At 43.0% G+C, this 27,500-nt stretch overlaps 2 protein-coding genes across 3 annotated transcripts in view; one reads left to right on the plus strand and one right to left on the minus strand.

The window, feature by feature from the left end:
- prodhb (proline dehydrogenase (oxidase) 1b) overlaps positions 1-25,876 on the minus strand; it is a 33,481-nt gene extending 7,605 nt beyond the window's left edge. The window contains exons 1-11 of the mRNA XM_063195526.1: positions 25,416-25,876; positions 23,939-24,147; positions 18,472-18,506; positions 17,764-17,913; positions 16,288-16,352; positions 16,043-16,159; positions 13,665-13,738; positions 13,254-13,335; positions 11,836-11,928; positions 9,696-9,842; positions 4,306-4,481 (exon numbers count right to left, since the gene is read on the minus strand). Of these exons, the coding sequence (XP_063051596.1) occupies positions 4,306-4,481; positions 9,696-9,842; positions 11,836-11,928; positions 13,254-13,335; positions 13,665-13,738; positions 16,043-16,159; positions 16,288-16,352; positions 17,764-17,913; positions 18,472-18,506; positions 23,939-24,147; positions 25,416-25,766 (1,499 nt within the window). The 5' untranslated portion in view covers positions 25,767-25,876. The remainder of the gene's footprint in view (positions 1-4,305; positions 4,482-9,695; positions 9,843-11,835; positions 11,929-13,253; positions 13,336-13,664; positions 13,739-16,042; positions 16,160-16,287; positions 16,353-17,763; positions 17,914-18,471; positions 18,507-23,938; positions 24,148-25,415) is intronic.
- Positions 25,877-27,357: 1,481 nt separating this feature from the next.
- Positions 27,358-27,500, plus strand: part of scarf2 (scavenger receptor class F, member 2) — a 46,800-nt gene continuing 46,657 nt past the window's right edge. Inside the window, exon 1 of one of the 2 annotated variants that reach the window (XM_063195527.1) lies at positions 27,358-27,500. This exon is cut by the window's right edge and continues 734 nt beyond it. The gene's annotated coding sequence lies outside the window, so the exon portion shown is untranslated. The other variant, XM_063195528.1, reaches the window with a different exon arrangement.

Here is a 27,500-nt window from a genome sequence, read left to right on the forward strand (position 1 = left end):
TTATTTAACTCGAGAGTTTGCGGCACTTCTCTCCTCCTGGAGGCCTTGGTCGCACCACATGTATCATGATTTACAGCAACATTTAAAAACGCTCCGCAAGAACACTTGAGGTGAAGATCATGAAGAGGTTTGCAAAGGACGAGGGGGGTACAATGTCATCAGGGCTTTGCAAAGATAGCACAAGTTCTGAACTTCATACTGCTGCAACAACTACTACACCTTGCCACTGATGAAGCAACATGCATACATGTACTGTATTCACATGTGTTGGTGTACCAACTGAGCAACTGCAGCTCACTTCCCAGGCATACACTGAGACCCATCCCTAGACCCAAGCAGCAGTAATGAACAATGGAGTAGAGTGAAGTAGAGTACTGTATGGTACAGTAGAGTATAGTTCAGTAGAGTACAGTGCATTACAATAGGATACCATGCTGAACATTGAACTCTATGAACCTGGTAGTCACAGTAGATGTAATGCGTTTGTTATTGCCCTGCTACTCTACGTGTGCTAATGTTACAACAGCACAGAACCTCATATCACACTGAGTAGTACTCCCTGCACATGCACTGTAAATGTAGAGAGTAGGACCAACTGTGGCATTCATACAGTTACATAACAGCCATGTTAAACATACTGTAACAGCACATGGGGCAGTTATGGCGTAGTGGTTCAGGAGATGGACATCAGATCAGGGGGTTGCAGGATGAAATCCCACCTGTATACTGACTTGTGCATAAAACTGTACACTGTATACTGTATACTACATACCACTTTAGAAAGAAAAAAATGCATACACAAAGAAGATGTACACTTACCTGCTACTTAGGTACACCTTGCTGGGCTGGTACTGGGCTGGGTACTGGGCTGTAGCCTACCCCTTTTGCCATAAGAAGCCATTTAACTGCCTGCAACAATGCTCAAGTAGACTGGGGCATTGTAATGATGCTTGATTGGTACAAAGGGGCCCAATGTGTGCCAAGAAATCATCCCCTGCTGAAATTATATTTGTGTCTTCTGAATGGTCAGTATACAGTCCTCACCAGTAGTATTTGGGTGCACAATGCCAATCACAGCTTCCAAACAAGTGTTGCATTCATCAATGAGCTTTTTGCACTTTTCTGATGGTATTGTCCCTCACTCTTCCTTTGCAATATGTTCAACTTCTTCATGATCTTCAAGTGTTATATCACAGAGAGTTTTTACATTTTGCTATAAATCATGACACCTCTGATACAGTCTAGGTCAGTGATTCTCAACCTTTTTAAAGGCGAGGCACCCTTTCAATTACTGAAAAATTTCAAGGCACCCCAAACCAACCGTAACATGGCATCGCATCCGATACCACACAAGCTAATAAAAGTAAAACATTTGGAAACGTCACACGACCTACGTTCAAAGTTGCAGCTGACAGGGGCGACCTATACTTTATCCTGCGTAAATGGCAGATGAAAGATTCCACTGAATGAAGAGCATCTCAAAAGGACTAGGCATGGACCGTTGCTAGATAGGGCACCAGGCTGCCGCCTCTCTCTCTCGCCAATCCTCTCCTGTCACAAAATGAGCCATAAAAAACCCAAAAAAGAGGCTTAGGCCTCTAGAGGACATCTAATTGAAAGTAAGAAAGAACTATTTTTCTTCAAATTACATTTTAAGTTCAGTACTTTATTGAACTACTTTACCTTTACTTGAGCAGATTTTGGATGAGTACATCACTTTTACTTACCCCTCGAGTAAGATTTAAGAAAGATAGGCCTACGCTCACTTGAGTACAACTTCAACTCTTTTCCCATCTCTGCTGCTAAGCACATGTAAAATTAAGATACATGTAGGTCTGACATGTAGTAACCGAACATTTTTAAGTCATATTTAACATGACACAATATGTCTACTAAAGTTGACACGATGTGTTTAAAGGCCTATTGTATTTCTCACACATTTGCTATGATTTTGGTTGGAAGACTAACATCAAATGGGCCATTATCACATATGTAGCAGATGTATATAACCTCTTGATGTATTGCATCACAACACTGATATTAGGACAAGTAGTCAGGATTCACGGATCATAACACAATGGAATCACTGAGAAACTGTATCATTGATGCTGGTTGGTAAGGAAAATCCTTTACCTGCGTTGCTAGGCAAATAGGTACAGCAAATATATCATAATATCCCATATACTGCAAACTCCAAGCTTTAATATGGTGTATAATGAGCTATGATAACCAATTGCAGAATGGCCCTAGAAGCGTTGCCAGTTTACCACTACATGGAACTGATAGAGTAGTGTGGGGTCATGTACAATGCGGTGTAAAAAAGAAAAGTGAAGTGGGAGTCAGTTATATTGCGGTTACCACTGAAATTCATCTTCAAGGTTGAAACGTCTTGAGGTATTTTGGACATATAATTAAGTTTCAGTCATAACAACAAATTGGCAACCGTTGCTATGCAAATAGGTTGCTATGCAAATAGGTTGCTATGCAAATGGGTACACCAAATACATGGTCATATCTGTATACTATACAATCCAAGCTTTCATATGATATACAGCGCCGCTGACAGCCTTGGCTGGGCCCGGGACAAAGACATCTGAAAGGCGGCCAAATTCAATACATACAATGTAATGAGGATCCAATTCTGGCCCCCCTCTCTCCCTGGGCCCGGGACAAGACATCCCTTTGTCCCCCCCCTGTCGGCTTCCCTGATGATATATAACAAGCCTATGATAACCAACTGCAGACTGTCTCAAAAAGGCCTTGCCTCCTGACTATACGAGACATTAGCACACAAAAAAAACAGCAACAAAAAAGTGGCATGCCTCATACAAGACTGAAAATCACCCCCTAAACATGGGATAACATAGTGAAAGGATACATTTTCAGATTCCTGATACTCAAGACAGTCTTTTAGAGTTTAAAATAGGTCTCTCTGATGCTCCCTGATGCCACAGTATGAAAAGACAAGAGATGATATTGGCAAAAATGGAAAGAAATGTGTCTGAGTAAATGTTTGAAGAGCTGCAGGGAGGGCTATACTTAACCAAAATGTTCTCGAAAGGTGTCGGATGAAAGCTCAGAGTCTCCCCTTCGCAACTACACCACACATAACATAATTAAGCATCCCTATATGTCTTAAACAAGGGTCAGTAGAAAGACAGGCACCCATCTTAAAAACCTTTATTTTTGATGGGGGGGTGTTACTTTGACGGCTGATAACCCTAACTTGGCTGTACTTCCAGAAGGGTTATCATACAAAAATGTTAACTTCAGACATGTATCTTTTCAAAAAATATAAGCAACCTTTGCCCCTCTGAGTGGTACCGACATCTCACCTGGCCCGTGGACTAAGTGAGATATACAGTAAATGAAGCATTTTGGCTGTTGCAGTCAACAGAGCTCATATTAGATCACTTAAATGTTGCCATATGGTTTAGCGTTTCTCTGGATGCCTGGTGGACTAGTCTACGCTGAAAAAGCCCAACCCAGGCCTTTATCCCAGTCCAGCAGTGATGTCAGGTGAAAGATGAAACTTTTACTTTGTGCATGTTGCAGTGTGGATGCTCTCCAGCTTGTGTTTCTTGTCTTGTTTGTTTGTTTGTCTTTGTCTAAATATACCATAGGGGTGTGATTTTATATAAATATAAAAACGAATAACAAATAGTCTGCTGAAGTCATCTTCTCGCTTGGTGCTGCCCGGCTCTGTCCAGGTCCATAAACAGCAACTAAATTGATTTCTCTATGATGAATGGGCTAGACTGGGCAATGTATTTTCATTCAGCGCTTGTCTATTTATTTAATCATATCAACATTGGAATGCATGATGGCAGAAAAATTGATGTGCTTTTTTGTTTTGTTGTGTTTTGTTTTTCTTCTTGTTTTTCTCCTCTCTCGAAGGTAAACAGTAAAGAGCATAATGACGCGTGTTAGTGACTCACTTGTGGTACATGCGCTTGGTGGACTTGGTTGGAGTTGGTGTAGTTGGGTTGATGGGGTGTATGAGTGACTCACTTGTCGTTAGGGGTGTAAATAATAATCGATATGTATCGATGCAACGATCCTACGGCCGGAGATCGAATCGCATTGCATCTTATCGTGGGGCATTCTGAAGTAGCGAACATAATCAAATTGCTGGCCTCTGCCCAATGCCCTAGCTGTCAACATAATAGAAGTGGAAAAGTAATTGGAAAGAAATCTAATTGAATCAAATCGTATCGTATTGAGGGGCATTCTTAAGTATCAAAAATAGACGAATTAGATATCAAATTGTATCGTCATGGTTAATGGGGTGCGTAAGTGACTCACTTGTGGTACATGTGGTTGGTGGACTCGTAGTCGGGGTTGATGGGGTCTTCGTAGCCGATCTCGGCCGACCGGCTCCTCTCCTGCACCATGTAGGCCCCACGCACCAACTTGGCACCAAAGTACCAGCCCTCACGTCTCGCCAGCTCCACGTCCATTGACACGTTGTCAAAAGCTTCCTGGAAAGATGAGAGAGAGAGAGAGAGAGAGAGAGAGAGAGAGAGAGAGAGAGAGAGAGAGAGAGAGAGAGAGAGAGAGAGATTTAACAACTTGTTTATTGTACCGTTTCCACCAGGTCAGATTGCAACTTCAAGTCATATGAATACACACCATGTGTAGTAAGTAGAGAGAGAGAGAGAGAGAGAGAGAGAGAGAGAGAGACAGACAGACAGACAGACAGACAGACAGACAGACAGACAGACAGACAGACAGATAGATAGATAGATAGATAGATAGATAGATAGATAGATAGATAGATAGATAGATAGATAGATAGATAGAAAGAAAGAAAGAAAGAAAGAAAGAAAGAAAGAAAGAAAGAAAGAAAGAAAGAAAGAAAGAAAGAAAGAAAGAAAGAAAGAAAGAAAGAAAGAAAGAAAGAAAGAAAGACAGTTGAGTGGACATAAAAATATCCACACATTGAGAAAGGGAGAGGCAAAGAGAGGGAAATAACTGAAAGTAACAAAAGAAACACAAGCCTTCCAGACTTTCCAGACTGTTATTGTGAAATAAAGACGTGACACAGGGGACGAGTCAATCACGTTGGTGGTGACACCGAGGGCAGGCATTTTAATTGCTTTGGGGAACATCATTATGGAGAAATGCATTAGTTCACACACACTGCGCCCAAACATGAGATCGGAGTAAATACGACTGCTCTCACACTCATTATCAAATGCAGAGCCAACCTCTCTCGGTGAAGCCATTCGACTACACTGCGTTGTTAAAAACTGTTTTTTTTTCCCTCCTTCCTGTCAGATAATGAATGGGAGGAGGTTGTCTGACTGTCACAGGAACTAACAAGTCTTCCAATAGAGATGGTCTGCAGATATTTCCGAGACACTTATTAAAATGGATGCCTTTGTATGAAATGCATGCGCTTAGTAAACATATGGTACAATATAAACAATCCCCTGGACAGCATGCACTCCTCCCATCGGACTCTTATTCATCTCTGCTGGGCAGTTGTCAGTTCTGATGTGCATCATGCAGTGTAATTACAAAACAATGTATGGAAAGAAACGTAGGAACATGAAATGCTATTTTTGTGCCGTTATGAGCATACCGTACATATTACAATTCTAGACTAAATCATATATTCATTCTAGGTTTTTGTGCTGTAGCCTTTTATTGCAGATAGGCCAGTCGACAAGCCTATTCACTCTTTCCTGAACATACTCAACTACATCATAACAACATTGCTATGACAATGCAGAGAGTCCTAAGTAACCGATTAAGACTTGGTCATAACCATTTTGGTGACAAAACGGCTATAATAGGCTAATAAGTGTAATAGATTCTCCTATTCCTGTATTCTCCCTAACCATACCTCTTATCTTCATCTTCAAGCCAATAATTTATCTGCGCATATTCATGTGTGCTTATGTGCTGAGATTTTCTTTAATCTAAGATATGCCTCAATGTTATACGTAATATCATAATGATTGTAGAGGCATAGAATTTTTTCCTCCTCACCTCTCCCAATGTTAAGCTGTATGGTGTCCCAGATGGCACCGTACTATGGCGACCCAGTTTTGCTTTGTGGGTAAACCACAGCACATTCCTAGCAAGTGTCTTTTATACGGTTGATATGGCTATAATAAACTTGAACTTGAACTTGATGTTACTTGCATTAAGACACAAAGATTAATTGCGATGACTGATTCTGAGTCAATACCAGGTGTTGTCAACGCTAACTTTCAACCACCTCTTGATGTCACACATATCAGGAAAAAATAGGTCACTTCCCTGGACAATATTCACAGGAGTGATAACTAAATGCGTTAACCGTGCGGTATCATACACTCACGCTGTGAAATTCTCCATCACAGACTGCCTGTGTATAACTAATGTGTGACTGTGATGATGTGCGAATTAAATGACACCTAAAGCTCAGTGGTACTGAATAACTTTAACTCTAAGAAACTTAAGATTAAAAGAAGAATAAGAGGAAGAAGAAGTAGAAGAAGAAGAGGAAGGAGAAATGTGCTGTGGTACCAAAATGCAATTACGAAGAGCATCAGGCCATGACTGTCTTGTAATTGAAATAAAAATGTAAGACCTTATCTCAGGTATTCCATCAAATGTCTTTTTAAGACTCTCTGTCGCCTCAGCCACGTACGCCGAGTCGACAAGTGTGCTGCTACGGTGAGTCACACCTCCTTCCAACCTCACTACCTCCTTCCCTCCCTCCTTCCAACCTCACTACCTCCCTCCCTGTCTCCCTCCCTTCCTCCCTCCATCCTTCCCTCCCTCCTTCCAACCTCACTACCTCCCTCCCTGTCTCCCTCCCTTCCTCCCTCCATCCTTCTCTCCCTCCCTCCCTCCCAGTTTCTCTGTCAAGTGCAATCAACACATACTGTATTGTAATAAAGTGATTTACTTAAATTACACACTCAAGACAAAAAAAAACAGCCATGCAAATGCAAATGCAGTGCAGATACTGTTAACCTTTATCACATGTTTTCCTCCTTTCTATTCACGCATTCTTCTTTTTCTCAAGTGCACAATTACTCACCGTGTCAAACCCACAAAAATTGCCAGCGGGAAAAAAAAAAAATCAAATCACTCACACCTGAGAGACTGCAACTGTCGACTCTCTCAGAGGCGAGAGAGCCCTCTTGAACTCTTGCACCTGAGAAGGCCACACTTGAGTGCTAATGACTTTGGCTGATCCCAAAAATAAGAAACAGAGCGACTTGCTCCCATCACAATTAGCAGCTGTTACACGCACGTGCTGCACTCGCTATTCAGAACAAAGCACCGCAACAACTAAATTAGCGGTTCCACTCATGAGTAGTGGTGTGGATCGGCACTGCCCTCACGATCCGATTCGATCACGATTCGGGAGGTAGCGATTCGATTCGATTTGATTCTATGCGATCCGATCCGATTCCATTGTACAATGCATTGCAATGCATTACATTTCTACTGAAAGCAAAGCAAATGTTTAATCAGTCAGATACTGAGCAACAATTTATTGGCTGTTTTCTGTATCAGTCTGTATCAGTCTTGCAATCTTTTGAAGTGCTTTTATTTAATTTATTCATTTGCTCCCGAAATATCCATGGAAGTAATTGAAACTTAAAAAAAATTGCCGGATCGATTCTGGAACTTGCCGGATCGATTCTGGATCATCCATGCCCCGCATTGGATTGGATCGCCAGATCGATCATTGTTGACACCACTACTCATGAGTAAGTGACATACAGCACCATATCTAGCAGACCGGACAATTATTTTATTGTATTTTAATCTCGTTCTCGACTACGCCACCTAGGGATACACGGGAAATCTACCACTAGGAATTATTTACTCTAGTAAAGGCTGAACCACAGGTTCATTACGCAGACACCCAAAACGAGGGTTCACAACATACAATCGATTTTTACGAATTTCACATAATAATTCCATGTTTCAAATCCTGAGCAGACTAGCATTTCACCTGCACATACACAGCCTACACACAGATACCCAGCACGCTCTATGTCACGGGAGGGAGTTGAAGAAAGCGAGAGCCTGTGAGCCCAGGTCAACTACCCACTGAACATAAAATTAAAGCAAACCACAGCAAGGTGCAATGGCACAGGGTAAATAATATCAAGGAAAACAAACCACTTCAGTGCTAATGACTTTGACTGATCCCAAAAATAAGAAACAGAACGATTTGCTCCCATCACAATTAGCAACCTTTACACGTGCACGTGCACCATTCAAAAGGAAAGTAAGTCAAAGTACCATGAAGACCAAAGTAAAGTAGCGTCCTTGAGTACCATGAAAAGCGCTATACAAAACATATGTATTAGCCACTGAGCTATATAGAAATGATGGTATTAGCACTATTCAACATACTGATTAAAGAGGTAGGTCTAATATTTAATCACAGCACAGCGACAACACAGGGGCTTTCCCATTACTAATCTCTACCCCTACCCCTCGCCTTCCTCTTGCCCCTCGTGCTTTCAAAAGAAGCCGCAAGGTGTAGGGCTGGAAACGCAACCCCTGAGATACCCCTTCAACAATCACGGAATGACACTCACAGCTGTCACTAATTCCATGCATTAAGTTGACGTTAATAGCGATTTTTTTGCGTTTCACGTAGAAAAGGGCCATCACACATTAGGACAATGTTAAAGTTAGTACAATCGAATAATTATTACCACTTTAAAGCCGTCAATTGCGGCGAAAGTACTTAAACTTGTGTGCTGTTGTGGATGCCGCGGCTTTGCGCCAATTTTTAAAGGAGTGTGGTGTCGGAAAATCTCCGCGCCGAGGGGTGGAAAGCCCTTCGCCGTACCCCTACCCCTCTGTCTGAACGTGAATCGAGATGCCACTACCCTACAAGTGGACGCGCAAAATGGAGGGGAAGGGGAAAGGTGTAATGGGATTAACCGACAGTAAGGTTGTGTATTGTCATAGACCCAAAAAAAAGCATTGTGACAGCTATATACATTTTCTCTTTGTTCTCTTTGTTATCAGGAAAGTTACAAACACATAATCAGATCAATTCTGACATACGAGTGTTTGCATGTTTACACAATGTCTGGAAAGACTGTTTGCATAGCAGTACATCGCTTTACATTGGATACAATAGGGAATAATAGTACGAAAAACAATAACACTGTGACATCTACGCCGTTCATTTCAAATGTGAGAAATAGACTTGGAGTGAAGTTCATAATCAGAATGCATAAGGTGTGATTTCCAGGGTACTATGAGGCCAGGATGATCGCACCTGCGATCTGGTCCTGACTGCAAAACAGAGAATGCCCTCTCCCACACTAGCAATTTCTATATAACTTGCACATATACACACGCGCACGCACGCACACACAAGCGAGAGTGAGAGCAAGAAATAGAGAGAGATAGCAAGACAAAGAGACCCAAATATAAACACACACAACAGTAAGCAAACACACACACTCACACACACGTGGAGAAAGTGAAAGAGACAGAGACAGAGGCAGAGACAGAGGCAGAGGCACTCAAATATAAACACACACAACCATAAACACACATATTCACAGAGCGAGAGAGAGAGAGAGAGAGAGAGAGAGAGAGAGAGAGAGAGAGAGAGAGAGAGAGAGAGAGAGAGAGAGAGAGAGAGAGAGATAGAGACAGAGAGAGACAGAGACAGAGAGAGAGAGAGAGAGAGAGAGAGAGACAGACTTTACCTTCAGGTAACACTGGAAGGTGTTGAATATGAGGGGCTTGTCTCTGTTGAAGATCCTCTGCATCTCCAGTGTGAGTCTGCTGATGGCGGGCTGGAAGTACGTCTGCTCCGCGTCCACCATCAGCCGGACTTTGTTCTCCATCGCGTGCTGTAAACATCAATCTCAATGTGAAGAGGTTCGTAGCAAAATAGTGTACTATATCCATGCCCCCATTCCTTTTGTGAAGTTGACATTTTTGTATTGGGTATTTCATTGCATAGGTTTAAATATGTTCTCAAAATATTTGAATGGCAAGAATTCACACATACATGTACATAGATGAAAGGACGTCTGTAGTCATTTTCAATAATACAATGCACACGTCAAAAATGGAGAGTGATATTTCACCACAAAACTCTATTCATATAGCTTGCATACTGTATAGTCTTACAGTTTGCATGCAAGTAAGTAAGTGAGTGAGAATGGAGAGAGGAACTAAGTTTACCCACCAAGTTTACCAAGTGTCAGTGAAATACAGAAAATGTGTTTATCCATCTAGAAACCAATTCATGGTTCGTAGTACCTTCCCCATGTTTAGCATTCCCATATACAGTTTGTGTGTGTGTGTGTGTGTGTGTGTGTGTGTGTGTGTGTGTGTGTGTGTGTGTGTGTGTGTGTGTGTGTGTGTGTGTGTGTGTGTGTGTGTGTGTGTGTGTGTGTGTGTGTGTGTGTGTGTGTCTGTGTGTGTGCTTGTGTGTGCGTGTGTGTGTGTGTGCGTGCGTGCGTTTGCTTGTGTGCATGCGCCGTGAGGTGAGCTGTGAGTGAGGTCAATAAAAATGGGCTGTAGTGTTTTGCACATTTCTTTCTCATCTCATCTCATATCACACAGTAGGCCCACCTCACTGCGATCACCAAATTGAAATTCATCCTGAGTTTACCACTACATCCCTGAACATGGCAAACGTAACAACATTGACAGAGCTGTTACGACACTAAGTCCATCTCCAGTCTAAACTCAGCTTCGCCAGAGCATGTCAGACAAGTGAAGGGCCCTTTTGGCTTCATGGAGAGGCAGACAAAACACAGCTTTGCAGTCGCCACCGGATACTCATCTGTGGACACACAGTCACACACGGACACACACACAGGGGGACTCGAAATCCAAAATCCGCTTTTTTGCTCTGGTGGCCTTCGATAGGCACAGGGGGAGGGCACGGCTAAAGCACTGCAGTCGGCAAGGGGGACAAAGGGGTAATTTATCCGGGGACCAGGGTGAAGGGGGCACCAAAATTGGGTCCCCATTACATGCTATGTTTTTGGGTGACAGACTTTTAAATTAATTTGTGCCGGGCCTGGCAAAATCTGTCAGCGGCTCTGTGGCTAAGTGCCGCGTGAGTGAAGGGCTTTTGGCCGAGTGGAAAAAAAATGTGTGGTGGTCACTCTGGCTGGTGGTAGTTGGCGGCTGCTGCTGTTGTACGTTGCCATCCCATACACACACACATACACATTCCTAAACAAACACACACACACACACACACACAAGCACACACACAGAGCACACACACACACACACACATACACATTCCTAAACAAACACACACACACACACACACACACACACACACACACATACACATTCCTAAACAAACACACACACACACACACACACACACACACACACACACACACACACACACACACACACACACATACACATTCCTAAACAAACACACACACACACACACACACACACACACACACACACACACACACACACACACACACACACACACACACACACACACACACACACACACACACAGAGCACACACACACACGCACACACACACACACACACACACACACACACACACACACACACACACACACACACACACACACACACCTTCACAAATGCACACAGACAGACAGACACACACACACACACACAGACACACCCCCTCCACACACACAGACATCTTCACAAACATACACAAACACAAACACAAAATCACACGCTCAAACAAACACCTACCCACACAAGAACGCACACACCTTTACAAACACACACACACGCACACGCACAAGCACACACACACGCACACACACACGCACACACACACGCACACACACACACACGCACACACACACACCATGTTACCTTGGCCAAGACGTCCATCCTCTGCAGCATCCTCTTCATCTGCCGCTCCTCTTCCTCAGTGAATTTGTTCAGAAGGGGTTCCAGCTGACCTGTCTGGACCAAACAAGCACAAACACACATAAACACATGCTGCTACAGCCGATAAGCTGGGCCCCGCCAGACACGGGACACGGAAAACAAGCCAAGGAGAGAGAGAGGCGGGGGAGAGAGAGAGAGAGAGAGAGAGAGAGAGAGAGAGAGAGAGAGAGAGAGAGAGAGAGAGAGAGAGAGAGAGAGAGAGAGAGAGAGAGAGAGAGACGGAAGAAGAGAGAAAAAGAAAGAGAGAGAGGGAGAGAGGGGGGGATTGGGATGGGATGGAGGGAAGAAGGGCTGGAAGAAGGGAGAGAGGAATAGAGGTAATGATAGAGTGAGAGAAGGATGGGGCTCAGCAAACAAGCCAAAGATAGAGGGAGGGAGGGAGAGAGGGATGGATGGATGAGATGTAAAGGAGGAGGAGAGAAGCAGGAAGGTAGAGGTAGGGAAGGGTTAGATGGATGCATGGATGGATGGATAGAGGAGAGGATGGCATGAGAGAAGCGGGAGAAAGGGATGCAAGGAGGGGTAGGTAGGAGAGAAAGAAGGCTAGAAGGAGAGATGGAATTTATGAGCAGAGGTAGAGAGGAGAGGATGAGAGGAATGATAGAAAGAGCGAAAGAGAGGGAGTGAAGGAGGGAGGCAGGGAGGGAAGGAGGGAGCAGCTGTACGCGCCGTCATATTAGCACCCTGAGCTCTGGCAACAAATGTAATAGCCAATCTTATCAATTTAATTACGTACATCACTAAACCATGTAGCCCACTCAGAGAGCTGTTTAGATAACAGACAATCAATACACAGGCCATTCATTATCTCCCTTTAAATATCCACCACCACCGCAGCAACATCCGCGCACTCATCCCCCACCCCACACCCCCCACCACCAGGGCTGGCGCTAGGCCTAGGCAGACAAGGTCGCCTGGGGCGCTCAATGTCTTGGGGGCGCAAGAAATACTTAAAAGTCCCGCAAAATTAGAACGTCTAGTGAAATAAAACATTAAACTTTACCTTCTGGACTTTACCTTCTGGACTGGGGGAGAAATAGGGAATGGGCAATTTTGGCTGAAAGGGGACCCTCATAATAAGTGGCGCAGAACTGATTAACCGGTCGGCCCTGCACCCTTGTGGGCCCCTATTTTTAGAAATGTAAAAAAATATATTATTATTATTTTTTACATTTCTGAAAATAGTGGCCCACGAGGGTGCGGGCCCACCGGTGAGTTCTGCGCCGCTAATTATGTGTGGCCCCTTTAAGCCAAAAGTTCCCGGGCCCTATTTCTCCCCCAGCCCAGCCCTGCTCACCACCCACCCGCCATCAGCCACTTTTCTCCCCCGTACAAAGTACCTCCAGGTTGGGCACGACAAGCAGATTGGATATCCTTGTTCTGTCATCTATCAAACTGTTCCAGTCCAGCAAGTCAATGGTTCTGCAGCAGAATAAAAAATGGTTTGTTTACTGAGCTGCGCAACAGACAGACTCATCAATATTGGGCTCTTTTAAGCGATTTGCAAGATAAAAAAAGGAAGAAAGAAAGAAAATGTTATGACTGAGCCTGTGACAGTCGTATTTCATTCATAACACATTACACCGATTTGCCTTGAATGGTGTACTGTAGGCTTTTTGGGGAGTGAAGAATAGAAATTTGAAGAATGATTCACAAGATATTCATAAATACGATCAACTCCTGTAGTTGTGATATGGGGGGATGTGAAAATGCATTGTATTTGATACAATAATGTTATGTTTTGGTCTTACCCAGAAGATCCGATCTTCTCTCCTGTAAACCAACTCTGAAGGTCACCCTTGGCACCCAGCTTCTCCAGATGGGCCTGCAATGCAATATCAATTATGTTACATTACATTACATTACATTATATTTCACTTAGCTGACGCTTTCAATTGTTCAAAGCGACTTATAACTATTTCAGTACTTTTCAGGGTATTGGTTACAGTCCCTGGAGCAATGTGGGGTTAGGTGCCTTACTCAAGGACACTTCAGCCATGGATGGAGGTGTAGGGAGAGGTCAGGGGGGATTCGAACCGGCAACCCTAGATTGAAAGACCAACTCTCTAACCACTAGGCCACGGCTGCCCATATGTTACAGTTACGACACACACATTGGTCAGTGAACCGATAAATGAATGTTACTACTGTATGGCACGCAGCACCTTTTAAATCTAGAAAATCGAGAAATGAATGTAACTACTGTATGGCATGCAGCACCTTTTAAATCTAAATTTGTGTAATATAATATGTTCAGTCACATACAGTAACAGTTACATACAAAAGTGCTGCCAGCAATCAAAGTTAGGACTCTAAGGTCTCATTCACATTGCCTTTGTCAGTTGTGCCTGTGTGGTGTCCGGGCAGGGGCCCACGCGGGAGCCTGGACAAGTCCACACGGCAACTTGGAAATAGAACTCTGGTCTATTTTTCCGTATGGGGTTTAGTGGGCTGTGAGCGTTGACCAATGAAAACAATGGTACAAGGATGTATTTTTTTAACCTGCGCAGTGTTGAACAGCCTGTGTGGTGTCTCATTTGGCATAAAACACGTGCACGCAGACGGTCAGAGTTAAAAGGACAACTGAATACAGCTCTCAAGACCGCGTTTACACCCACGTGTCCGGCAATGTGAATGTTGTATAAAGGTTCTAAAATTGACAAAAGGACAGTTGAGCACAGTAAGTGTTACTTTCAAAAGTGTAACTTTCAAAGGGCCAGATGCACGTATTTAGCAGATGCCCTGATTATACATTTTGTAATGTTTCATAGTCTGCTTTAGTCTGGAAGAGTACACTGCTGAATGGGCTGTATTGTTTTTGCGGCCTATTCACTCTTTGCTGACTAAACAAACATATGTCAGAACAAAAAAAGAGAGGCTGTAGCACACTGCAGCTTAGTTTTCAAGACTTTATTCTGTGCACACACCCGACTAACGTTTCAGTGTTGCTACACTATCTTCAGAGTCTCAATATGTCATAACAAAATTGGTACGACATTACACAGTGTTTTAAGATCTGTGACACAGAGGTTATGACAGAGGCTCTGCGTGAAGGGGTTAAATTAGATTTTCTCAAAGGGGGCTCTACAGCCCCCCATGGGGCGTTGGGGAGCCCTTAGGGGGCTTTGACAGGGAGACATCTAAGAGAGGAGGCACTGAGTTGCAAATGCAAATTGCAAACTCTATTTTATATTTTAATACTAAGTGTGATGTTGGCAGGCTTATGATGAGATCAATGGGGGCATTGGGAGGCTTTTGATGAGGTCAAGGGGGTGTTGTGAGGCTTATGATGAGGTCAAGGGGGGCGTTTGTTCAAAAAAGGTTTGGGTAACACTTTATTTTAATGGTTCACTATTACAGTGGATCTAACACATTAAGTACAGTGTAATAACCAATGTAGCCATATTTAATACCATGTCATACCAGTGTAATACCATGAACCGAACCAACCCTAACCCTAACCCTAACCCAAGATGTAAGTACAAACTTGGTTTGTACCGGCATGGTACCGTCCCGCAGCACTGCTCCCTTGGGGCGCCATTGGGGGCCGCCCCCTTGCACGGGTGAAGTATAAATGCAATTTCGTTGTGTGCAGTGTGCAGTGAACACTTGTGTGCTGTGGAGTGCTGTGTCACAATGACAATGGGAGTTGGAGTTCCCCAGCTGGGCTTTCACTTCCACAAGTGTAACCAAGGTTAATTAAGCTTGGCATCTGTGCCCTCTGTAGAGAGTTTTAAAAATCTTTTAAAAACAACTTTAGTAGAGGAGTGTCACTGCTTTTAAACTCAGTTTTACAGAGGTTTTGTGTGTGTGTGTGTTTTTTATGTCAGATTTTATTAGTTTGTTAGTTCTTACTGTTTAGTGCTTGATGGTCTTACTTGTTAGTCTTGTCCAGTGTCTATTTTGTTTGCCCCTATGTCTGATATGTCTTATATCCTTACGTGTGCTTTTTTTTTTTTTTATCTGTTTTTTATGTCATAATATGCATGTGCCTCCACTGTCTTAATGCCGTCTTGGCCAGGACTCCCTGGAAGAAGAGGTTTCTACCTCAATGGGACCTTCCTGGTTAAATAAAGGTCAAATAAAAAAATAAAAATAAAAGCTTGACAACCACGGGGTTAAATGCTACCTGAAGTTTGCCCAGGTCCAGTTTCTGTTGTAGCACCTCCACGCCCTCCATCCCCTGTTTGGCAGCCAGGAAGTTGAAGAAGCACCTCCACTTGACCAGCACCTCAGAGAAGTGGGTCTGCAGATCATACAGTACAATCATACATAAGACACCTCCAGTAGACCAGCACCTCCGAGAACTGGGTCGTACAGTACAATCATACATCATACCATTTTCAGTCATACAGTTGTTTTTGTTTTTTTTACCAAGAACTGTGGTCGTCCAAGTGCTGTCATCTTGATTGCAGAAAAACCATATTCAGAACTCCCTCCTGTCACCAATCACAAACACATAGAGAGATGTTTTTTAAATGGCTCATTTACGTTTTTAAATGCCCAGCTATCACAACATTAAATGTATAATATCAATCATGAACACATTGTAATTACCTTCACTGAAGTTTTCGTAACATTTATGCATTATGTACAACATTTCTACATGTTATAGCATTTATCATTGTGTAAATAAGGAGAGCTGGTAAACTGTTCTCATGTTTTCTTTAAAATCACATGCTACCGGGATCAAAAGGGGACAACACTTATACAACACTTTCTTCCCTAGGACAACACTTAGGCAACACTTTCATTTTTTCATCCCTAGTTGGGACACCATCTTACAAAAGACAGTGTGTTCTTTCTTTGCATCTGTGAAGGACCTACAAAGACCGCCCCCCACACTCTTGTCCACAACGCACAGTAGTCTATAGACCCTGACAGCAACATTATAAGTCCTCAAAGGGTGGGCTTAACCATGTCTAAGAAATGCCTCAGTGTGCTACTAGTTGAAGCCAGGATCAATCCGACCACTCTTTCCTTTGACACACATAGCTACCAGTAGAGGTCAACGACGACACTGATTCATCTTCGCCTTAAAGCCACCCCATTGAGCCATTGAAAATGTGATTCAGGGTGAGAGACTTGAATTTCACAAGATAGCCAACCTGGTCAGACTGACTGGCTTGCAGAATGTTGTGTATTGTCACATGAACTATGGGAAGTCGTCACATTGTCTTCTATACTACGTATCAGGCATGCCCAGATGTGTAAAACAAACATAAACATATATATTTCCTGGAATATCCCCTTGTATTCTTGAAAATTAATTTCTGGACATTTCGCTATATACTGTAAAACTGAGGTGAACTGTGTTAGTTCACCACTAAGGGCTCGAACCCGGCACCTACCAGTCAACACTCCAATTCGGGCATGGGCGGTACAGCACAATACCGCTGAGGTAAAGGCCCAGACCGATACTCTATGAGGCTCCAGGAGGGAGGTTTGCTATTGTTCTATGCCAAACTCCGCCAGTTGGCATCCATTATATACAGTTTAGCCTTGGTTTCCAAAACAAGGGCCCACGGGACAAATCCGGCCCGGGCATAGCAAACATTTGGTCATGAGGTCAGAACAAATAAACATAAATGTGTGTAATTTTCAATCATTAAAACTTCAATGGGTCATATCTCTCCAAAGCATTCACAGAGAGTTAACTCTTTGCTAACAGTCTCGTAACAGATATCGATAGAAAGGGAACGCAAATGTGAAAATCTGTTCTCTGTATAAATATCTAACTTGTTTCTCATTGGGTTAGGGCATTGATTATTAAGCGGCCCGTAGCCTCACTTTCTCTACATAATTTGGCCATTGGATACAAATAATTGGAGACTACTGCAGTGTAGTCACCTGATGCTCTGATGCACTGCAGGAAGGTCTCCAAGTGCTGGTCACATTTGGCCTCGTCTGCGTAGAAGTAGGTGCGGGCACTGGTCACTCCTCCCCGCCTGTCACCAAACTTGCGGTAGGCCTTGTACTTCTTCTCGCGATGGGTGTCCCCTGCATTGGCCAAAAAGCAAGTGGAAAAGCTACCCATTAGATGTCCAATATGTAATTTTAGTTGTTTATTTTCAAAATGTATGCGGACAGGGACTATTTACAAATTTGATCTTTTCATGAATAGTTAGTACAAGTAACTAGTAAACTATTATTTACTGGTTTGACCAAATTACAGTAAGCTTTTCCCCTAACGATGTTGAAATGGCAGAATGGCGTTTGCTACTAAGTAGTATACATTCTGGATATTAACTAAAAAAAACATATATTTAAGATTACTTTAGTTTGGTGTAGTTCAAACAGGGAACATGGGCAAGAGTAATAAGTAAAAAGTCGTAAGTAAAAAAAAAGATGGCTTGTGCCAGATTATAGTTAATATAGCCAATTTCCATCTGCAGTCACTGGGCAGGTAAAGCAAAATTACAATACAATTCAGTACATGTACAGAAGATAAGAACAGCTATTGGTGCATAGAATCAAACGCACAACACACAATCAACCAATCAAATACTGTAATTCACTGCCATTCCAGTGACATTGAAGGGGACGAGTGATGTTTACCTGGGCTCTCCTTCTCTGCCGCTGACACGCATGACCTTGGAGGGAGAAGCAAACAAACACGAGGGAGATTAAAGGACTGAGCGCTCTCTCTTGTGTTTGTATTAGTATTGATATCACCTCAGACAAATTACAAGACTCGCCCAGCATATTTAATGAGAGGTATTTGTTATGGGTCACAGGTGACGACGACAAGTGACCCTCTTCTCCTTAGATAACAGATGAGTCTCTTTTTCTCTCTCTCTCTCTCTCTCTCTCTCTCTCTCGTTTGTGTTTGTATAGTATGTTATGTGTTTGTGGTACATCCAATTTTTGTCTATTGTATGCGTCGATTGCATCGATTGTCATGGGGTGAGGGTCATACAGAGTACAGTAGTATACATGTTAACCCCTTAAGACACGGCATTATAAATGAGCTGTTACCAGAATGGCAGTGACAAAGTCGTAATGTATTACTAAAGGCCCTGTGCACTGTCATAGTGGTGTAGTACTATGGTAGTTAACTTTCAATGTCTATTGTATGCGTCGATTGCATCGATTGTCATGGGGTGAGGGGGTTATGGTCGTACAGAATACAGTAGTATACATGTTAAGCAATAACGGAAGTATGGGGGTGCTTATTGTAAACTTGAAAAATATCAAGTATAAATGAAAAAGACATTGTTTTGAAATGCACCGAAACCATTAACTATAAATAAAGCAGTACAATAAAGACAATAGAATAGATGAAGCTTTGGCCGAAGGAGAGGAGGACAATCCTATACACAGACTCGATCTAAAACTAAAAGCGGCGCTCTCCTTGAAAAGGTTTAGACATGATGTGATTATTAGGAAAAAACACTGTGTGTCAATACTTTCTCAGATATTTGATGTTGACCTATCTGAAAGGACAGCGTTTCTCTCCACGTAACGGCTCCTGGATCTGTTTCATCAGATCACGCGACTGAGTTGAGTGCACTGTCATACGACACCCTCTCTCAGAAGCTCACACACACACACTCAGATACACAGACACACGCACACACACACACACACACAGTCACACAGACACACGTGCAGACACACACAAACTCACACGTGTGCAGACACACACACACACACACACACACACACACATACACATACACGCACATGCACGCACACACACAGACACAGACACAGACACAGACATACACACACACACACACACACACACACACACACACACACACACACACACACACACACACACACACACACACACACACACACACACACACACATACAGGCACACACACACAGCCTCCTCAATGTCACAAGAGTCCGCTAAAGAGGCACGCAACACCAGCACCTCCCACAACCACCCACTGGTCACAGGAGGCTTTGACGTCTATCGGCACGATCCTGTCAGGCCAACTGGTTATTCTTAGACAAAGAAGGAGAGAGAGAGAGGGAGAGAGAAAGAGAGAGAGAGAGAGTCAGGTGGAGGTGAAGAGGGAAAGGACAGAGAGATAAGGAGTGATAGAGAGAGAAGAGAAAAAAGAGACGGAGAGAGAGACAGAGACAGAGAGAGGGAAAGGACAGAGAGATAAGGAGGGAAAGAGAAAGACAGGGAGAGAGAGAGAGAGAGAGAGAGAGAGAGAGAGAGAGAGAGAGAGAGAGAGAGAGAGAGAGAGAGAGAGAGAGAGAGAGAGAGAAAGCCAGGTAAAGGCGAAGAGGGAAAGGACAGATAAGGAAAGAAAGTGTGAAAGAGAACGAGACAGAGAGAGAAGGAGAGAGAGAGAGAGTGAGGGTGAGAGAGAGAGAGAGAGAGAGAGAGAGAGAGAGAGAGAGAGAGAGAGTGAGGGTGAGAGAGAGAGAGAGACAGAAACAGAGACAGAGGGGGAGGGGGAGGGGGAGGGAAGGACTAGGAGAATATATGCACTGTACCATACCACCCTGAGGTCATGAGCGGACGTGTTCAAATGATGCGTGCTACCGAGTGCTAAATTATTTCTTTCCCCGTGTGATGAGCGCGAGCAAGCTCCACTCGGGACCTCGCACCTTCTCCTGTTTACTCTTCCCAGAATGCCAAGTTGCACATCCTATACCGTAATGAACTCATTATGCAGCACGTAGCGGGAAGCAGTGCTTAAGTAGCACACCGTTACTGAATAATTTGGCTATGATATCCGTGGGGAGCGGAGAGATGCACAGCCTACTGGTTGAAACTGCAGTATTTTGTTTTTGCTTTTTATTTCTTCAAGGTAGGGTTCTGCTCTCTTTTACTTGTTTTACTCTTTTACTCTCTCTCTCTCTCTATCTATCTATCTATCTATCTTTACCTCCTTTTTTCTCATCCTCCATGTTTTAGTTTGTTGTGACTTTCAAACTTTCTCTCTTTCCAATTCTCTCCCCCTTGGCTCTAGGATCAGTGGAAACACCCCTTAACTCTATCCCTCCCTCTCTCTATCTCGCTCTCCTTTACGCACGCACACGCGCACACACACACACACACGCACACACATACACACACAATTTCTCTGGTTGAGGTTACAAAAAATTGGTTTGTAAAAAAAAAAAAAGGTTTCCAGTAATTGACTGGAGTTGGTCACTTCAGGAGGGTAGGACTTTTTCTGCCCGAGTGCACCGATGGGGTTATGGCTCGTCTCGAAGACGAGCTGTGTGCCAGAAACCTTCCGGCTGCCGTCTCCCCCCCAACCCTCCTCAAAATGTCCTGGTGTAACCTCTCTCCTTTCTCCCCTTGAAGGCCTGGAACATTTTTTTCTTCCAGGGCCCTCCTATCTTCATTCTAAATAAAATATAATGGAGACATTAAACTAAAAAGTCTTTTAGCAATGAAGCCAGTTTACTGATAAAACTTTTTTGATGTCTCTGCCCAAAGTTAGATTGTATTGGTTAAAACTTTGGCTGTCGTTTATAAGGCTAATAAAACAAACACACCATTCAGAGACTGTTCTGAATTGACTTATATTATCAATGATCAGGAAGGATGCTTTTGGGTAATTAAACACTTTTCTCAGGAAGTGCAACTTTGTCCCCTATTTTACATTGACAAGACATCGGCTGATTTGCCGCAGTGAAACCCACATGAATAAAGAAAGGAAAAGTACTTTGAAGAGAGCAGTGGCCTCTTACTGCAGATGGGCCCGTCGACGGGCTTATTCACTCTTTGCTGAAAACACATAACTACATCATAACCACATTTCTATGACAACGAAGAGTCTCAAATAATTGATTAAGACTTTTTTTTATTACCGTTTTGGTGACAAAAAGGTTACAACAGAGGCTATGCGCTAAGGGTTAAGAGAAATACCACTTGCAATGCATGCGATCAAGCAGTCTAAAATAACACAAGATCCTGCTGTAGGCTACATTAGATTTACATCAGATATCAGGCTATATTACGGAACCTATTTTGTTTTAATAACGCTGCCAGGCAGCTTGGCTGTGGTCCACAAGTTGCTGCTACGGCAACCGACATAAACAACTAACTGTAACTGTAACGCCAGCTTGCAACTTAATGCCAACTTTGTTTCCTCCATTCAAAGCAATTTTCAAAGTAAGTAATTTTCCTAATTAATGTTTATTAATATCCTGAGTCTGTGTAACATAAGCAGATCTCATCCCATTGTAGCCTGTTATTCACACTTATTGAAATATTTTTTGTAAGTCAGTTTTACAGATCTAATGACAAGAAACACTCCAGTAAACAACATCAACTGCATCACATTTTGTCCGAGCCATCCTTCGAGTAAGAAGATTTGTTTATACTGCTTGTTCGATAGTCTCTGGGACCGGAGGACAGCATAGGCTACCACGTCAGACAGACTCGCTGGCTCGTCCTGCTCTTTACCAAATGCCAAATGAGTGACTACTTTAACAGCTGTTCAGCCAACCAATCACAGCAGATGGGCCTTGACGCTATCCACCAATCAGGGGCTTGCACACTGTTTACATTCAGCGCAGTGGATCAAATGAAGATCTATTTATGATTGCTTACAAACATAGTGTGATTAATCACGTGTCCAATCCTTGTGTAAATTATGCATGTGTGCAAAGTTCACACTGTGATAGCCGATATTCCTGTAGGGCTGCATATTCTTTAATTTATTTCACAATCAATAAAGCAACTCTACTCTACTACTGTACATGTACAGAAAATAATGGTATCAAGTACATAGTCGTGTTGTGTGTCTGAGTGCACTCAGCATCAGCATCTCTTTTTCTTTTCAGTGTTTTTGCATCACCACCCATGCTTGACTAAATAGGAAATCAATGCTGCAAGTGCAAGGTAACATCTACGCATGTACAGTGCAGGTCAAACCAAATCTACCAGTGTTTGAAGGTGTCAATCACAGGTTCAGAAACTAAAAGCCCTAACACTTATTTGACCCAAACAACTCTACATCAGCTTATGGCAATGAGCAGGCAGGTAGATCTGATCCATGGTGAAATCAACCCTGTAGGAGGCAAAACAACGTTTTCAAACTTTGGATTGGCACCTTAACAGTATGCGTCTCAGTGTTAGGATGCTGGGATATGAACTGGACACATTAGGTTTCAACTCAATATCTAACCTTCCCTCCTCTCTTTTTGCTTGTGACCTCGTGCTTCGCTGATGACGCACCTCCATGCACACTGCAAGTGCACACTGCACACAATGGAATTGCATTTATGTCCACCTGTGCAAGGGGGTGGCCCCCAATGGTGCCCGAAAGGGAGCAGTGTGATGGGACAGTACCATCCTCCGGGTACCTCAGTCATGGAGGAGGATGGGAGAGAGCACAGATTAATTACTACCCCCATGGATTCCAACCGGCAACCTTTGGGCCACAAGTCTGACGCCCTAACCGCTTACCCATGACTGCCCTATTTTATATTGAGGTGGACCAATTGTCCTTGTGTAACTGAGGTGATCCTGTTAGCTCGCCAGTCGGGGCTCGAACCCGCAACCTACCAGTCAACGCTCCAATTCGGGCACGGGAGGCACGGCACGACACTGCTGAGCAAAAGGGCTACACTAGACCGATAGCACAGCGCAACCGATACGGCATGAGGCTTAAGGAGGGAGGTTTACTGACGTTCTACGCTGAACTAGCTGGTGTTCGTTAAGCTGTAAGTACAGTACACCAAGAGCGACCTACGGTACCTGAGCGACGGAAGTCGTTATTTCTCTATGGCAGGTGGGCGACTAAAACAAGCTAAGTGAATTTGCCAGGAGTGAAGCGACCTGAGCGACCAGAGCAAATTTCAGTCAAGCTAATTTCAATTCAATTTAAGTCAAGCTAATGTTATGGTAATGAGCTATGACGCGGTTCAGCGAAAACCAATTGGAATGTTCATATCTCCAAATGTCCCATTTATGTGCTTAGTTAAATCAAACATGTCAATGTCAACATCCAGAGCGAATAAAGCAAAACTTTTTGAGTGACCTGAGCTACTCAGGTATCGTAGTTTGTTTCTGCTGTACACACGGCATTACACTTACTCCATCTCCTTGTTCTCAGCCTCCTCCTGGGTCAGGTCCTCCTCCACACTGTAGTCCAGCACGGCTCCGACCCCGTATGACTGGTTCCTCTGGATCAGGGGCCTGATGGTCTTGTGGTCCTCCCCGGCCACAAACTGACCGTAAAACGTCATCTTCATGAGCCGCTCAAACGTCTTCTTGCCCAGGAGCTTTTTGCTGAGATCCATGATCTGTGAGATGAAAATTAGGGTAACACTTCACTTGATGCTGGCGCCATGCGCATGACATAACAGTGTCATAGCAGTGTCGTAACGCAAGTCATTTTATGACTGTCATTAAATGACATTTAGTTATGGTAAAGACAACCCAAACAACTTTTCATGACCATAAAATGTTTATGACATTGACTCACCATGTCTATGACTCATGCATGATTGTGTCATGACACTGTTTTGACACTAGTATGACACATTTATGTCATACATATGACACTGGCGTCAAAAGTGTAACCTTAAAATTGGGTCATTGTACAACTGAATTAAAAGTTTCACTGAGGCTAGATATCATTTTCCTTGCATCATGTTTTTGCTTCAGAATGCAAAGTGCCAGAAGTAGATTGGAATGCACCGTGCTTTTCTGTATTCTACTTGATATCAGATTAAGTATTCCGCCATCTCTCTCTCTGAGTGTAAATGTCATGCTTTCAGAGTGTAATGTCACTCGGTATCTCACCGCTGTGACTTCCACTTCATGACCTTTGCTCCTGTTCCCTTTAAATGTAAAACACTAATGTGTGTTGTATCAAAGGACCTGTTCATACAGAATCTCTCTGCTTTAAAAATCTGAACGCACAAGGGAACGTGTGCATACATAAACACGGGCGCACACGCACACACAGAGAGACAGACAGACACACACACACACACACACACACACACACACACACACACACACACACACACACACACACACACACACACACACACACGTTTCTAAGTGTACACACACACACACACACACACACACACACACACACACACACACACACACACAAACACACACACAATGTTGTGTTTTGAAAGGGTTGGTTTTAAAAGGGTAGGCTATCAGTCGGGCACTGAGGCAAGACAATCACTTGACAAAAGAAAGTTCTGACTGCAGCAGTAATGCCAAACTCTTCACACAGCTGAGGCAATGCGTCATCTGATACCTGCCTCAAATGACAGAGTGGCAAGAATGACACAGAGGAGATTACAAAGAAACACCAGCTATTTAAATTCATAGAATGGTCATCATTTTCATTTGGAGGCAAATCAATCATCATCATCATTGATCTTTATTGTTGATTGATCATTATTTTGGCCCTCATATAACCTGTAGAATATATAGGCTGACATTCTAGTTTATCACAGATTTTTTTTCCTTCTATGTCATAAAATGCATTTCCTTGAATGAACGATGAGAAGCTTGTTATCACACACAGCACACCAGCACATACCTCCTTGTTCTTATCAACCAGGATGTCATAGGAGCAGAGTTTGAACACCAGCAAACTTCTGAGTAATTCTCCCGTGTCTTTGCTCTTGTAAGCCTCTTTGGTCTGTTCGAAATCGACAGATATCTTGTTTTTGTTGTTGTTGGAGGCATGGCTCTTGCTCTGTTGAATGACATCTGCGTGTATGTCTGTTTTGGGAACTGCGTAGTCGTCATACGCCTGCTCTGTGTTCTTGTTCTGTTGCTGCGAGGCAAACGATGACCCCAATCTTCGACTGGACAATACAGGAAAAGTTCTCAGGCTCGCATCTAAACCTGTACGCCCGAAAACCGGTACTACCTTGCCGTAAGACATAACCAAACGTTGGTGTGCCTGCTAGGCGCGACAACTTTTGGTATCGGGCACACGGTGACATAAGGCGGCACAGCGCCCAATGTTGATCACCTGCGGCCCGCCTATTCACCTTTAAAGGAGTACAGTCGCACCACGTGTTACCGGAATGTTTGTACAATGAACGTTCTAAAGAATTTTGGGGTCCATAGATTATAATTTGGAATTTTAGATCTGCGCATTGTTGTAAATGATCAAATGCGCAAAAAAACGCATTCCCATACAACGTCCAATGTTATGCACGGTTAGCTGAGAGATATGACGCTACTCTGTCATCTTTTTTCCCCAGTTGTCTATGTCTATACTGTCTATGTCCTTACCTAGATTAGTCTATGTCTAATGGGAAAGCAAGAAATGTAATTTCAAATTCTTTGTATGACCAGTGCATGTAAAGAAATTGACAATAAAACCTACTTGACTTGACTTGACTTGACAGTTCTGATGTTTGAATCCTGGCGCGCGTCTGCTTCAATGCTGTAGCAGCCTATTTCTTGAATGTAAACCATAGGCCTAGGTGGTGTGTTCACGGTTACATTTGTGACAAATTGTGTAGCCTACAAATTGTGGATGCAAATTGTAGTTGGTTTGTGCCAGAGATGTGTAAAGTAGAAGGAGAAATTCCATGACGGATGTAGGCTAATTATCACTAGTATTATGACATTACTTATTTGCAACAATGTAATTCAAATATACAAATATTGTAATTATTTAGACCGGTAACACTTTATAATAATGTTCCTTAGTAAAGACTCAGTAAATAATTAACTAATGATGAATAAAACATTAACAAATGTTTTTATTATTAACTAAGCTTTATTAATGCTTTATAACATATCTACAAATGATATATTCAAGATTTTACACACCTTATAACAGACTATTTTATTCATTTACAAGCAACTTGTAAATGTTTGATAAATATGAAATATTAACATAACATTTCCTAGTCATTTACAAGCATTTGTTTACATTTCCTAATCATTTACAAACGTTTGTTAATGTTTTGTTCATCAATAGTTAATTATTTATTAAGTCTTTATAATGCTTTTTTGCATCCATTATTCTAAAGTGTTACCTTTAGACCCTAATTGCACTTCCTCAGCTTTTTGTAGGCATCATATCTCTGGTTGTTGGTTCGTCTATGGAATGCATAAAAAATGTGTCCATTCAAAGAAGCAAATGGTGAACCCTGCACCACTGAACATCACTTGAGTTGGGCTACTTCACATGTTGCGTACGTCACCGAGGTTCTAAAAGTTCACCCAAGGAGACAGAGGGGGGAGCCGTTGTCTTCTAAATCATTTACATTTTGCCTACCGTATGGACTCATGGCATAGGGCCTAATAATGACGAAACGCCAATATTTCTGACTTCTGTGGTTGCCATGATCAAAGCAACTCTCTTGGCATTACCCCTTGGGTTTGCCACCCTAGCATTGACTCAGATTTATTTACTAATTTATGTTTTTTTTTCTTGACTGCACATTCAATGCTTTGGGGTAATTGAGTGAGGGTTGTTTTGGATTGGGGAGGAGGAGGAGGAGGAGGAGGGCGAAGAAGCGTCTTCATTGTGGCACACCCACCCTTTTGCCGTCGTGCAGTGTCCCCTCTATCGGACCCAGAAATCAACTGTTGCGCAGGAAAGGCAAGCATAGTTAATTCCCCACAGCCTGCCCAGGGCCAAGGATAGGATAACAAA

This window comes from Engraulis encrasicolus, chromosome 3, assembly GCF_034702125.1.
Source record: "Engraulis encrasicolus isolate BLACKSEA-1 chromosome 3, IST_EnEncr_1.0, whole genome shotgun sequence".
In the NCBI taxonomy this organism is placed as follows: domain Eukaryota; kingdom Metazoa; phylum Chordata; class Actinopteri; order Clupeiformes; family Engraulidae; genus Engraulis; species Engraulis encrasicolus.